This window comes from Hemitrygon akajei, chromosome 16 (assembly GCF_048418815.1).
Source record: "Hemitrygon akajei chromosome 16, sHemAka1.3, whole genome shotgun sequence".
Taxonomy (NCBI): Eukaryota; Metazoa; Chordata; class Chondrichthyes; order Myliobatiformes; family Dasyatidae; genus Hemitrygon; species Hemitrygon akajei.
In genome coordinates this window covers 53,968,538-53,982,997 of record NC_133139.1, presented here as the reverse complement: position 1 = coordinate 53,982,997, position 14,460 = coordinate 53,968,538, and the positions used below count along the sequence as shown (strand labels likewise).

The 14,460-nt window shown below is 44.7% G+C and overlaps 1 protein-coding gene across 1 annotated transcript in view; it reads right to left on the bottom strand.

The window, feature by feature from the left end:
- The window catches only part of LOC140740056 (solute carrier family 46 member 2-like), a 30,602-nt gene extending 16,612 nt beyond the window's left edge, over positions 1–13,990 (bottom strand). The window contains exon 1 of the mRNA XM_073068896.1: positions 12,899–13,990. Coding sequence (XP_072924997.1) covers positions 12,899–13,862 — 964 coding nt within the window. The 5' untranslated portion in view covers positions 13,863–13,990. The remainder of the gene's footprint in view (positions 1–12,898) is intronic.
- Between the last annotated feature and the right edge of the window lie 470 nt (positions 13,991–14,460).

The following is a 14,460-nucleotide window of genomic DNA, read 5'->3' as shown; positions in this document are numbered from 1 at the left end:
CAGTCTTCTCATCACCGTTTCCTTCCGAATGTCAATCTGTTTCATTTCCTCTGTTACCCTATGTCCTTGGCCCATCCATACATCTGGGAGATTGCTTGTGTCTTCCTTAGTGAAAACAGATCTAAAGTACTCATTAAATTCTTCTGCCATTTCTCTGTTTCCCATAACAATTTCACCCAATTCATTCTTCAAGGGCCCAACATTGTTCTTAACTATCTTCTTTCTCTTCACATACCTAAAAAAGCTTTTGCTATCTTCCTTTATATTCCTGGCTAGCTTGTGTTCGTACCTAATTTTTTCTCCCCGTATTATCTTTTTAGTTAAGTTCTGTTGTTCCTTAAACACTTCTCAATCATCTGTCCTCCCACTCACCTTAGCTCTGTCATATTTCCTTTTTTTTAATGCTATGCAGTCTCTGACTTCCTTTGTCAACCACTGAGGCCCCATTCCCCCCTTTGAATCCTTCCTTCTCTGGGGGATGAACTGATTTTGCACCTTGTGTATTATTCCCAAGAATACCTGTCATTGCTGTTCCACTGTCTTTTCTGCTAGGCTATCTGTCCAGTCAACTTTGGCCAGCTCCTCCCTCATGGCTCCATAGTTTCCCCTGTTCATCTGCAACACTGACACCTCCGAGCTGCCCTTATCCTTCTCAAATTGCGGATAAAAACTTATCATATTGTGATCACTACCTCCTAATGGCTCCTTTACTGCGAGATCGCTTATCAAATACTGTTCCTTACATAACACTAAATCCAGAATAGTCTTGTCCCTGGTCGGCTCTCGTACAAGCTGTTCCAAGAATGCATCCTATAGGCACTCTACAAACTCCCTATCCTGTGGTCCAGCACCAACCTGATTCTCCCAGTTCACCTGCATGTTGAAATCCCCCATAACTACTGCGACATTACCTTTGCCACATGCCAATGTTAACTCCCTATTCAACTTGCACCCAATATCCATGCTACTGTTTGGTGGCCTGTAGACAACACCCATTTGGGTCCTCTTGCCTTTACTGTTCTATCCACACAGACTCTACTTCTCCTGACCCTATGTCCCCCCTTGCAAAGGACTGAATCTCATTCCTCACCAACAGGGCCACCCCACCCCCTCTGCCCACATTTCTGTCCCTACGATAGCACGTATACCCTTGTACATTCATTTCCCAGGTCTGATCTCCCTGCAGCCATGTCTCCGTTATCCCAACAACATCATAGTTACCCATTCGCACCTGGGCTTCAAGCTCATCCGCCTTATTTCTGACACTTCGAGCATTCAGATATAGAATTTTTAGCCCATTTCTCCTCTCTCTGTTTGAATCACTGCCTATTGTGCTTAACCCAGCTCCCCGAACTCCCATCGGACTATATGCCCTTAGAATTTTGTTGTCCTTCCTAAATTTACTTATTCTTTCAACACATTTAACTCCATGTTCCGTCAGACCATCCCTCTGTACATGAGTCCTCCTTATCACTTGTTCCGCCCCACTTTCCTCTACTACACACTTAATATTCCGGAACCGTGTAGTCCCCACCTGTCCTTTATTCTTCCTCTCGCTATCCTCTCTCACATTCTGGATCCCCGCCCCCTGCAAATTTAGTTTAAACCCCCCCAAGAAGCACTAACAAACTTCCCTGCAAGAATGTTAGTACCGCTCCAGTTCAGGTGTAAACCATCCCTTCGGAACAGATCCCACCTTCCCTGGAACAAATTATCTACAAACCTGAAGCCCTCCCTCCTGCACCATCCTCTCAGCCACATATTAATCTGTATAATCCTTCTGTTCCTTGCCTCACTCGCACGTGGCACAGGTAGCAATCCTGAGATTGTTACCCTGGGGGTCCTGCTCTTCAGCTTCGCACCTAACTCCCTGAACTCTCTACGCAGGACCCCCTCACTCATCCTACCCACGTCATTGGTCCCTACATGGACCACAACATCTGGATTCTTGCCCTCCCTCTCGAGAATATCCTGCACCCGATCTGAGATGTCTCGGACCCCGGCACCAGGGAAGCAACATACCATCCGAGACTCCCGATCTTCCCCACAAAATCTCCTATCCGCCCCCCTGACTATAGAATCCCCTATCAATACCGCTCTCTTCTCTTCCCTCCTCCCCTTCCTAGTCAAGGGTCCAACCTCAGTGCCAGAGACAGGACTACTGCAGCTTGTTCCTGGTAGGTCATCTTAAAGGCACTCTACAAATTCCCTATTTTTGGGATCCAGCATCTACCTACATATTGAAATCTCCCATGACTATCATACATTTTCTATCTCCCATTGTAATTTGTAGCCCTCATCTTTGCTACTGTTTGGAAGTTGGAGAGGACAATGTCCAGGTAAAAATATCTTTGATTGTGATATTTTAATAAAGTAAAAGTGAAGAATTACACTTGAAATGGGGTTCTTGGGAATAGAGGCCAGTGAGGGAGACAGAAAGACACATATTCAGACATGCATACACACAGACAGACCCAGACTCACACATAGAGCCTCTCTATCTCTCTCTCACACACACATATACAAAGCCACTGGTGCACACGTACGCCTAGTGCTGTGACTCATTGTTGTGAATTCAGTGTCAGTCTCACTGTATAAACTGGCCATGTCTGTTTCCCTGGGATTACAGCTAACTGGGTCCAGACACCAGTGTCGTAAGGTTAGTCATTGCACTGTAGAGGAAAGACGTTCACAAAGAACCTCATTTTCCATGCCCCTGCCAAGAACGGGTCTGTGTGCATTGACGTAGCAGCAGTCCCACTCTGCATTCCTTGGCACCACAGTGACACTGACTTCACCAGTAACCATAGCAACAGCCCGACCTTAGGTGTAGGGAAATGATGAAAGCAGTAACTGCAGACTTTTGATAGGATACATTCCACCACACCTCAAACATTCCAGCACTCTGCTCCACACAATAAAATAATCTCACACACCCATTCTCACTGCACCTTAATCTGGACTCAAACACTCTCTCACTCTCTCTCGCTCTCTCATGCACACACACACACACACACACACACACACACACACACACACACACACACACACACACACACACACACACACACACACACACACACACACACACACACACACACACACCTGCCTGCTCGTTCTCACACACACCCGCATTCACACAGAGAATCACAATCACACCATGCAAGTACCTAGCAGCGACCCATCTCCAACACTAAATTTCAACAACATTATTTTCACCAGATTTTGAAATTTACTTTTGCTGATTAGACCAGAGACATGATGAATCCAGCAGTTATGGCCAGTCTGCCACAGTCTGAGGTCATCCAAAGGCCCGTTGCCTCATTTCCGACCAGCATGAATTCCAGTTTGCCCTTTTGTTAAACAGCTTCCACTCCTGCAATGGTTACATTACAGAATTCTTGTGTTTTCCAGTTCCCACCTTGGCTTCTCTCCCATCTCCCTCTCTCTGAAGCTGATGTTTTCCCTCTCACCTTTCCAGCCTGGGCTCTTCCTATTTCTTTAGTATCAGTGCGGTTCCATGCTCAGCTGTCAAGTCTTGGAAGGCGAATTCCTGCTCTAACACATTTTTTCCTCTTTTACTCAAGCTGCCTCTTTCACCAAGCTCCATCAGTGACTCAGTACATTGAAAATGTTCCTAAAAATTATTTGGATTTTTAACCCACTAAGGGCTGCATAATTGGAGTTCTTACTGATATTTTTAGATAGGGAAAATTGCAGAAATGTGAACCTGAGAATTGGCCCAAAGGTTGGACAGCCTTCAACACAACATCTAGCTGTCTCCTGCAGATTGCATCTGTTTTAACCCTGGGGTCTATAATACCCTTCCTGTATTAGTTCAGAGGGGGCTTGGTTTGTTGGAGCACTTGGGATTGCAAAGTACTCACTAGTACTCATTAGAAAGTACATCTGACACTGATGGAGCACCTTTAGTAGTGGAGGACATGGTACTTCAGAGACAATTTGTCCGTGAAATCCACATTCCGGGTCACAGTCCGGTCCGTGGATTCCGGAGTCTGGGTCTTCTGGCTGTCCCTTGTTTCAGTTGGGCTTAATTAGGCAGCTGATGCTCGTCTTGGGCCTGAGAATATAAGTGGCCCTGGGTTCGAGTATAGGTGCTGGTTCATCTCGTCAGTATCCCATCCTCATCTCTGTGGGGTAAGTCAGGCTGGCTTTGCCGTTACCCTGCGGTTGGATCTGTCCCTTCCTGTCCTTGGGTAAGCCAGGCCATCTTTGCTGTTACCCTGAGGCTGGACTGTTCCCTTCCCTTCCCCTTCTTTCTGTAGCCCTTGGCTGAAGCCTCCCTGCTACCTTTCACCTGAAGCCTCGCCTGCGTCCTCGCCTATTCTCGCCGTCAAGTTCTACCCCGGAGCAAGACTGGAGCCTTGCTGTGTCCAGATAAGGAACCATCTTTTGTTGTTTGGAGCTGTCTCTGTGTCCATGCCTTTGCTAGGTAGGTCTGGCCGTTTGCCGCTACCTTCTGTTGTGAACCGTCTCATCGTGTTCAGTGTTCTGTGTATGAGTCCCGGCCCTACGTCCTGTTCCCAAGGAGGGGACCCGGGCTCTGTGTTCCACGTTCCTGTTTCCCAAGACCAAGGCTCTGTGTCCCATGTTCCTGTCTCCCAAGTCCGAGTCTGAGCTTCGTGTCCTCCTCCAGCCCAGGAGTCCCACGTCCTGCCCCCACGTTCAGTCCTGTTGCCTTACCACATCTTGTTCTTGCCTAGGTCCGGAGCCTGAGTCAAGACCCAGGTTCCAGGTCCCTGTCCAGTCTCAGGCTCGGAGTCCTTGTCCAGGTTCCAAGTTCCTAGTTCCTCGTCCAGGTCCCGCTTTCCTAGTCTAGCCCTAGCCCTGGCCCTGTATCCTAGTCTCGTCCAGGGCCTGTGGCTTGTCCAGCGTCGTTTCTTCCCCACTTCCTTTGCTTTCTTGACACACCTAGTCTTGTCCCTAGTACTTCAGTGTCTGTGTCTTGCATTTGGGTCCATTCTCAATGCCCACCTTATGACACAATCATGTTCTTCTGGAAATAAATAAAATACTGTGGATGCTGGAACTCTGAAATTAAAACTTAAAATACAAGAAAGCTAGACTTCTGGTAAGATGGCAGCATGTTCGAGTGCAGCAGCTTCTTGGGGACCAACCAAAGATGCACTTATTTTAAATGTGTTTTTTTTTTATTTTTTTTTTTTTTTATAAACTTTTTTTATTGTTTTCAAATTGTTACAGAATAAATGTGCATGAAAAAAAAAGTGTTACCCAGCCCCCTCCCCTTAACCCCTCCCCCCTAACATCCCTATTAAGAAAATAAGAAAGAGAAAAAAAAGGAAATGCCTGGATGTTGGAAGATCCCCACATGCTCCACGGAGTTCTCATTTTTTTTAAAATATATGTTAAAGTTCTTTTTCTTTTCAATCTATAATAATACCTAATCTTTCCACTTTCGTGGTATCCTGGGAAATCTTTATAAAAGTCTCCATGTTGCTATGTGTGTCCCCACCATTCATCCAGGCAAAAAGATAGAAAAAAATTAAAATATAAAGGAAAAAAAAAAAAATACCCCCCTACTAATGTTGTGGAAAAAAGACACAACATTACCCCCCTCTGCTGTACGGGTCATGGCAACCGCCATGATTACACACGTGAATCCCGCAGTAACCGATCCACAGCCTCCCAGCTCCCCCGCAACATAAAAAAGTATATGTATAAGAAGAGAAAAAAAAATACTATTCTCATTTAGTATTTCTAAAATTTTGCTTTTCTCTTCTGTAATATCCATAAATGTCCATCACTTCTGTTCCTTGGGTCTATCTACATCTTTAATCCATTACGTTTGGAAGCCTCTATGTGTAGTTAGCGAATAGATGGAAGTTCTTGTACAAACTCCTCCGCTTTTCGATAGTCGGAAAAAAAAAATTTTCTGTCCTCCAAAAAAATTATCAGTGTTGCTGAATGACGCATTGTAAATTTATAACCCTTTTCCCATAAGGCTTTTTTCGCTGGGTTAAATTCCTTCCTTCTCTTCAACAGGTTGTAACTTATATCAGGATAAAAAAGAATTGGTTTCCCTGCTATCATCAGTGGCCCGTTTCTATTTTTGGCACTTTGGGCAGCGGCCTTCAGGATCTTTTCTTTGTCTTGGTATCGTAAGCATTTTATCAAAATTGATCGTGGGTTTTGGTCAGCTCGAGGTCTTGACCTTAAAGATCTATGCGCCCATTCAATCTCAATTGGAGTTTCTCTTTCCATTTTCAATTTTTTAGGGATCCATTTTTGAAAAAAATTTATTGGATCTTCTCCTTCTATATCTTCTTTAAGTCCAACAATTTTAATATTATTTCGTCTACTGAGATTTTCAAGCTTATCAATTTTTTCCATAAATTGTTTTCTTTCTGATGTCCAAGCAGTATTTCCCTTTTCCATTTTGTCCATTCTTTCAACCATGTCTTCCGTTGTAGTTTCCAAGTTCGTAATTCTTTTTTCCATTTTTTCCTGTCTCTTTGTCATTTTATCAAGCATAGTCTCCATATTGGTCATTTTTTTTTCGAGTTTTTTTTGGTTATTTTTAATTACTTTTAATGTGTCTAATTTACGCATTATTTGCCTCAAAGTCTTTTCTATATTTCTAGAAGGACTTTTACCTCCTTCAGCTGATCCTTCCGAGAGATTTGATTCTCCCTCCGATTCACTATCACTTTCAGTTGCAGTGGTAGCTGGGCTTTGTAGTTCTTTTTGTTCCTGTTTGCGCATGCTCCATCCTTCGCGTTTGCGCAGTTCACGATGGTTTTTTCCTTTGGAAGTGGCAAGCGTTGCCACCATCTCCTGTTCAGTATCACCGGCGATACAATGTACCTGAGATCGCGGCTCCTCGGTAGACGTGGGCCTCGCTCTTGTTCCAACTTGCGTAGTCTTCCCGGTATTAGTTTTCTTCATCTTCTTTCCTTGAGGCATAGCTTGACACAGTCCGGAGTCGTTTATAAGCAACTTTTAGAGAGTATTGACTAACTTTTCTTCATTTAAACATTAATTTATTAACTTTTTACGGGAGAGCTGGGTCCCTGCGTCTCGATCCTACGTCATCACGTGATGTCCCCCTAAATGTGTTTTTTTAATGAATGCAAGACTACACTGGACTCCAAGAACTGTGGGTACAGTAGGTCCACCGCATCAGTGATCTGTTCATTGTTTGGAGCTGCTGACTGGGGTGTCGAAGGAGCCGGTGGACAAGTCCGAAGAGGAAAAGCTGGTGCTCAAGGTGGGAGAAAGGGAGGCTAGTTCTCAGCCAGAGAAGGAGAAGCTGGTGGACGGGCCGGAAAAGGAGGAACTGGTGGACGGGCCGGAAAAGGAGGAACTGGTGGACGGGCCAGAGAAGGAGAAATTGATGGATGAGCCAGAGAAGGAGAAGCTGATGGCTGGGCTGGAGAAGGTTCAGAGGAACTGACCTGGGTTCAGATCGTGCTGCTGCCTGCTACTCAAAGACATCGGAGTTGGTGTGGGAAAGCAGTGTGCAGTGTAACTATGAGTGACTGTCTTGTAAGTTTCTCTTGCAATTGTGAGATGCTGTAGGCCTGCTTCCCTTGTTTGATGGTGAGAAAGGCGATGAGGCAGCAGCATGGCCTTGGTTGTAGTGAGAACAAGGCCTCAAACAGGCTTGCCGCTGCTGCAGGAGGTGAGACAATGCTGGAGACCGTGTTGTGTGGAGTCTATGCTCATTTGGGAGCTATCCTCTCCTGTCAGTGCTGCCCTCCAGTGTTTGACTGGTGGAATGACAGGCTGGATTGCTAGGAGCTGTACCATCGATTTCCATGGTGCTGAGGGACGTGGACTGTACATGTGTTTACTTGTGTAACAATGTGTGTGTTTTTCTACCTCTCACTATTTTGAATGTATATTATGCACCTTGGCCCCGGAGGAACGCTGTTTCATTTGATGATCCATGTATGATCTGAATGATAATTAAACTTGATTTGATTTTCTTTTTGGAGATGGGTGTTTCAGGTTCGAGAACCCTCTTTAGAACAAAGAAGGAGTGAAAGTAAATTAGAGCAGAGAAGTTGGGGAGGTGGGGGGGGGGGGGAAGTGAGGCCAAACAGAGGGAATATCTGCAAGACCAAATGTAATAGTTAGAGGATGTGGTGCTCACCTGGTAGCTACTTCTGTGTGTGGTCACAGAGTCATTACCAGCTGAGGTTTTCCCTGCTACCAGGCATAGAGCTGGGTGCAGCCATGAAGAACAGTTCTGACTGTGCTACCTTGGACTGTTCCTGGTAGAACATCTTATCCAGAGAACAACTTCTGATTATTAGTTACCCAGCACTGGTCTGCACGAAACATCACCCAGGCCCTGTAATGGCAAGGGGCAGTGGGTTCTGACAGATGGTTCCCCCAACAGACCACCTGAATCACTTGGCAGCATGATTCAACTCCAAAGCCTTGATCACCATCACCACCACCATGATCTTGGTCAGTGGAGAGAAAGGTCCCTTCCTATCAACCACATCCCACATTCCTATCACACATTGCCTTCATGAGGCCTCCCACTGGCAGTGAGATGATGAGTACCCCCTGAGAAAACATGCCTCTGTCAGGCAGGTCTGAAGTCAGATGAAGGGGTATTTATCGAGATTCATCTCAGAGACTGCAGGACAGTCCTAACTCCACCAGCAGCTGCAGCAGGGAACCACTGTCACAGTGAAAGGTGTCCTCTGACTCTCCTGAAGCCTCCTAAAATGTGAGGTGCTGCATCCGGCTCTTTCAAGGTCCAGGACCACCATGGGGAAACTTTCCACAGATACTGAACATGAGAAGCCCGATCTCTGGTGGTTGGGAGAGGGGGATACAGGACTGGCTGGAATCGGCCCATTACATAGTCAGGAGAAAGATGCCATGTGACAGATTTACACAGTAGAAAAAGTTTAGGATCTGTGAGGTCAAGGTTAATATCTAGGCTGAAGATAGCTAAAAATGCCAACTGAAACCAGGCAGGATTTTGAAATTTTTATCGAGGTTTCCACACCACATGTGGTTACTGATTTGTGAGCGTTTGTTGTTTTTGGATGATATTTGAACCATGAAGTCAGTGTCAGGATGTGTGCGTTGCTGAGAATACTCACACACACATTTCCCAATCTGACCTGCCCTCGGATCTCAATAGTCACTCATAAACAACAACTCGGATCTCATCCCTTTCACAACTCCAGATGTTTCTCACAGGCCACAGGACAGTTATAGTCTTATAAGGAAAAGAGGAAGTTACAGATGCTGGAGATCTGAAACAAAAACAGAAAATGCTGAAAAAACTCAGCAGGTGTGAGAATGCCCATGGGGGGGAGGAGTAAACTTCAGCTAAAATACAATTTCTGTGATTATATTTTGGTCAATGGTCAGGAAAGTAAACACCATGTTAACATTAATTTTGAGAGGATGAAAAAGCAAGATGAAAGAAGATGGCGGCGCGACGCAGCTTGCAGCGGCCACTCCGGAGCTGATTATCTGTTATTTGTGAAGTGGGGTGCCGTGCGCAATCATAATCGATTGAAAACGGACGTGGGAGCATGGAGGAACATCGGGAAATCTCCAGGAAGACCTTCTTCGTTGCTGCTGCTGCTGTGAGGTCCGGGACTCTGCTGAGAAGAACAGGCCCCCAGTCCTCGGGGTCGCGTTGCCGATGGCCGTTGGTGGGGCCGTTTTAATACGCTCGGCAGAGGATGGTGCTCAGAGAAGCTGTGCTGGAGGGGATGGTTGTTGGCTCGGAGGTTCGACTGCGGTCAGGTCGCTTTCGGTGTGTGCTGCGTCTGCGAGGCTGAGTTGGGCGGCGCCATGGAAGTCCACAGCGGGGGTATTCCCTTCTGCCGCCGGCGTGGGATGGCGAGTCTGTCAGGACCCTGGGGACTTGTGGAAACTGTGTGGTGATTTCTTTTGAACTTATAGTCCTTTAACATCTTTGGACTATTTTTACTGTGCTCATGGTCTTTTTTTAAAATCAATTATGCTATTGTTTGCACTGTTGTAGCTATATGTTGTAACTATGTGGTTTTGTGCAGGTCTTGTAGCTTTAGTTTTTGGTCTTGTTTGTCTGGTGGATTTGGAGCTCCTTTCCGGGGAACGCGCTAAGACGGTAGCGCGATATTAATACGCAGCAGTCTCTCTGGACTCTGGATTGGGGATTACCAAACATTACGTGGATTTTCTGGTGTAGTCTGTTTTGTTATATGCTTTTGTGATATCATTCTGGAGGAACGTTGTCTCATTTTTTAACTGCATTGCATTTGTGGTTTCTAAATGACAATAAACTGAATCTGAATCTGAAGTTGTTTGCTAAGGTCTCATAAGGCATTGGTCTGCCCACATTTGGAGTATTGTGAGCAATTTTGGGCCCCATACCTAAGAAAGGATGTGCTGGTCTTAGACAGGGTTTCAGAGGAGGTTTAAAAGAATGACACTGCTAATAAAAGGTTTAATTAAAAGGGGCTTTGGATGGCTCTGGGCCTTTACTCACTGGAGTTAGAAGAATGAAGGGGAATCTAATTGAAACATCTAATATTGAAAGGTCACGATAGAAAGGTTGTTGAGAGGATACGTCCAATGCTGGAACACTCTAGGACCAGGGACACAGCTTCCGAATACAAGGATGTTCCTTTAGAACAGAGGTGAGGAGGAATTTCTTTAGCCAGGGCGTGGTGAATCTGTGGAATTCATTGCCACATGGCTGTGGAAGTCAGGTCATTGAGTATATTTGAAGTGGAGGTTGATATATTCTTGATTAGCAAGGGCATCATAGGTTAAAGGGAGAATGGAGTTGAGAAGGATAATAAATCAGTCATGATGAAATTGCAGAGCCAAGTGGCCTAATTCTGCCCCTATGTCTTATGGTATGTACAGTGCCTATAAAAAGTACTCACTCCCCCCCCTTGGAAATCTTTGTTTTATTGTTTTAACATATTGAATCAAGTGGATTTAATTTGGCTTTTTTGACACAGATCATCAGAAAAAGACTCTTTCATGTGCAAGTGAAAACAGATTTCTACAAAGTGATCTAAATTAATTACAAATATAAATATAATTGCATAAGTATTCACCTCTTTTAAAAAGAAACACCAAATCATCACTGGTGCAGCTATTTGGTTTTAGAAGTCACATTTTTAGTTAAATGGAGATCGCTGTGTGCAATCAAGGTATTTCAATTTATTGTAATAAAAGTACACCTGTATCTGGGAGGTCCATGTGCTGGTGAGTCAGTATCCTGGCAAAAACTACACCATGTAGATAAAAGAAGACTCCAAGCAACTTTGCGAAAAGGTATTGAAAAGCACAAGTCAGGAGATGGATACAAGAAAATTTCCAAGTAACTGAATATCCCTTGGAGTACAGTTAAATCAATCATCAAGAAATGGAAGGAATATGGTACAGCTGTAAATCTATCTAGAGCAGGCTGTCCTTTATATAAAAAAAGCCCAGTGATATGACTATGCAACAAGGGAACTAATGAGGGAGGCCACCAAGAGACCTATGACAACTCTGGAGGAGTTACAAACTTCAGTGGCTGAGATGCGAGAAACTGCGCATACAACAGCTGTTGCCCGAGTGCTTCACCAGTCGCAGCTTTATGGGAGAGTGGCAAGGAGAATGCGACTTTGGTAAAAAAAACTGACATGAAATCTTGCTAGAGTTTGCCAGAAGGAACGTAGGAGACTCTGAGGTCAGCTGGAAGAAGATTCTTTGGTCTGATGAAACCAAAATTGAGCTTTTTGGTCATCAGACTATGTTTGGCGTAAGCCAAGCACCACACATCATCAAAAACACACCATCCCTACTATGAAGCATGGTGGTGGCTGTGCCATGCTGTGGGGATGCTTCACTGTAGCAGTCCCTGGAAGGCTTCTGAAAGTAAAAATAAATGCAACAAAATATAGAGAAATCATAGAGGAAAACCTGATGTAGCCTGCAAGAGAACTATGACTTGAGAGAAGATTTGTTTTCCAGCAAAACATTGACCTCAAGCATAAAGTCAAAGCTACACAGATACGACTTAAAAACAATGAAGTTAATGTCCTGGAGTGGCCAAATCAGAGTCCAGACCTCAATCCAATTGAGAATTGGTGGCTAGACTTGAAAAGGGCCACTCACTCATGATCCCCATGCAATCTGACAGAGCTTGAGCAGTTTTGTAAAAAAGAATGGGGAAAAATTGCGATGTCCAGATGTGCAAAGCCAATAGAGACCTATTCACACAGACTCAAGGCTGTAATTGCTGCCAAAGGTGCAACTACTCAATACTGACTTGAAGGGGGTGAATACTTATGCACTCAATAATTTTGTGCCGTATTGGTAATTAATTTAGATCACTTTGTAGAGATCTGTTTTCACTTTGATATGAGAGAGTCTTTTTCTGTTGATCAGTGTCAAAAAAGCTAAATTAAATCTATTGTGCTTCAATGTTGTAAAACGATAAAACATAAAAACTTCCAGGGGATGGGAGGGTGAATACTTCTTATAGGTACTGTATTTGAGATAACTATGGGTGTACTGCAGGACGAGGCCCATACCATTTATAATTAACTTCCACTGAGGGATGCAAATTGGATCTTTAAAACAATCTGGTAGTTCTTCATGGTTACTGCCTCTTGATATCCCACAGCTTACAAGATTCTCCGGTGTTAGTTTCACATTTTGTGGTTGTGATTTCATAACATTGAAACATGTGGTCCAGTATCACATCTCTAGACTATACTCTCACATTCATTGCCAAACCCCACAGGATTCAAAACTCAAAGATCCATTCAATGGCCCAGTGATACATATTTTCTATTCTAACTTTGAATGGGTACTTGAAGTTGGTGCTCTCACACAGGAGATGGCCTGAGGATTTTGTTTCAAAGTGGTTACAGCAGAGTCGGTCACTTACCAATGAAATACCAGGCGGTGCTTCTCACAAAGGCCATGGTGACAAGCCCAGCAGTGTTGGAGATGATGCCCATTAATACCAGAGAGGAATCACTCAGATGCCCAGAGAAAATTAGAACTCCAAAGAAGCTGGTCAGAAACATGGCAAAGGTGGCTGCCTTGCCGTAGCCAACAAAGACTGGGTCCCAGCTCAGTGGGGGCTTCAGAACATAGATTGAGATTATATTTTCACCACCAGTCATTCCAAAATCGTACAGGATGTAGCAGATAAAGAGAAGAATCATTTCTCTGCTGAATTTTCTCTGCAAAGGATTGCACGTCCCCACGGGCACCTGTCCTTGTGCAGGCATAGCAGGGTATCTGAGGAAGATTGCCGAATACAATAGGAGTAGGAAGTACAGGGACAGACACAGGCAGATTAGCAGGAGACCATGCTCGTTATTGATTTTGATCAGGAAGAAGTGACCAGATACCACACTGCCCAGCAGTCCGGCCACTCCCACTGTCACCTCCAGCATATTTAGCCGCAGGCTGCGTCTTGCCTCTCCTGAATTCAAGGCAGCAATTGCATTAATTCCACTCCAGTAAGCAGGGAACCCTCCAGTAAGTCCATTAATCACAGCTGATCCATACATCACACTGATTGGCCAGTGGAAGACATGGGTGAATAGCAGCAAGCTCCTCCCTAGCAGGTACCCCAGTAAAGGCACAACCAGTAGCACCTTCTGGCCTTGACTATCAGCCCACCGTCCCAGCAGCACCGTTGTCAGCATGGGGGCCAGAGAGTAGACCATGTTATAAATCATGTAGAACTGAGCCACTTCCTTCTGGGCCACGTCACTGTTCTCAGCTGTTGTCCCATTTAGCCGATCATATACATCCATCAAAAGTGCCGTATCAAAGAGAGAATTAGCTACATTGGTAACAAAAACCAATGGCTCCACAAAGCTGAGCAGCGTATTCATATCACACACAGGATCTATTACAACAGTATCTCAATCACTGCTCACTTCTACAGAACAGATTGCTGGAGAGGCAAAGGAGTCTAAACTATCTAGACTAGACTCTGTTCTGGAGCAGGCTCTGCAATGTGCTGAAGGTACCTCTTATGAGATTTTTAAATTTCAAACACAGTTTTGTTGGATTCTGCCAGGAAGCTTCATGTGGCCAATAAGAACTGATGTTGCAATTGTTGTCACTGATGAGAAACGCGTCTGGTATGAGGAACTGGGAGAATGAAAAAGGAACGAATACTTAGTAAAAACAGACCTTTCCCAACTGTGTTCTGATTTAATGAACCACTGAGTGCTGGGCACATCTGTTTTCTGTTAACGAAGCAGTGCTGGCCGAGGCTGACCATGAAGCTCTTTATTCATTGCTGTGAAAAGTTAGTAGTGGTATTTCTGCTGCTGGTGGTGTTTCTCTGCAACTCAGGAACTTCACTCGCCCCTTATGATCACTCAGGAAAGAATCTTGTTACCGTGGGCTGGATTCATAGACGCTTGACTGAGAAAGGTCACCAAGAGTTCTGGATGGCTTTTGGCTAGGTCCCAACATTAGAGT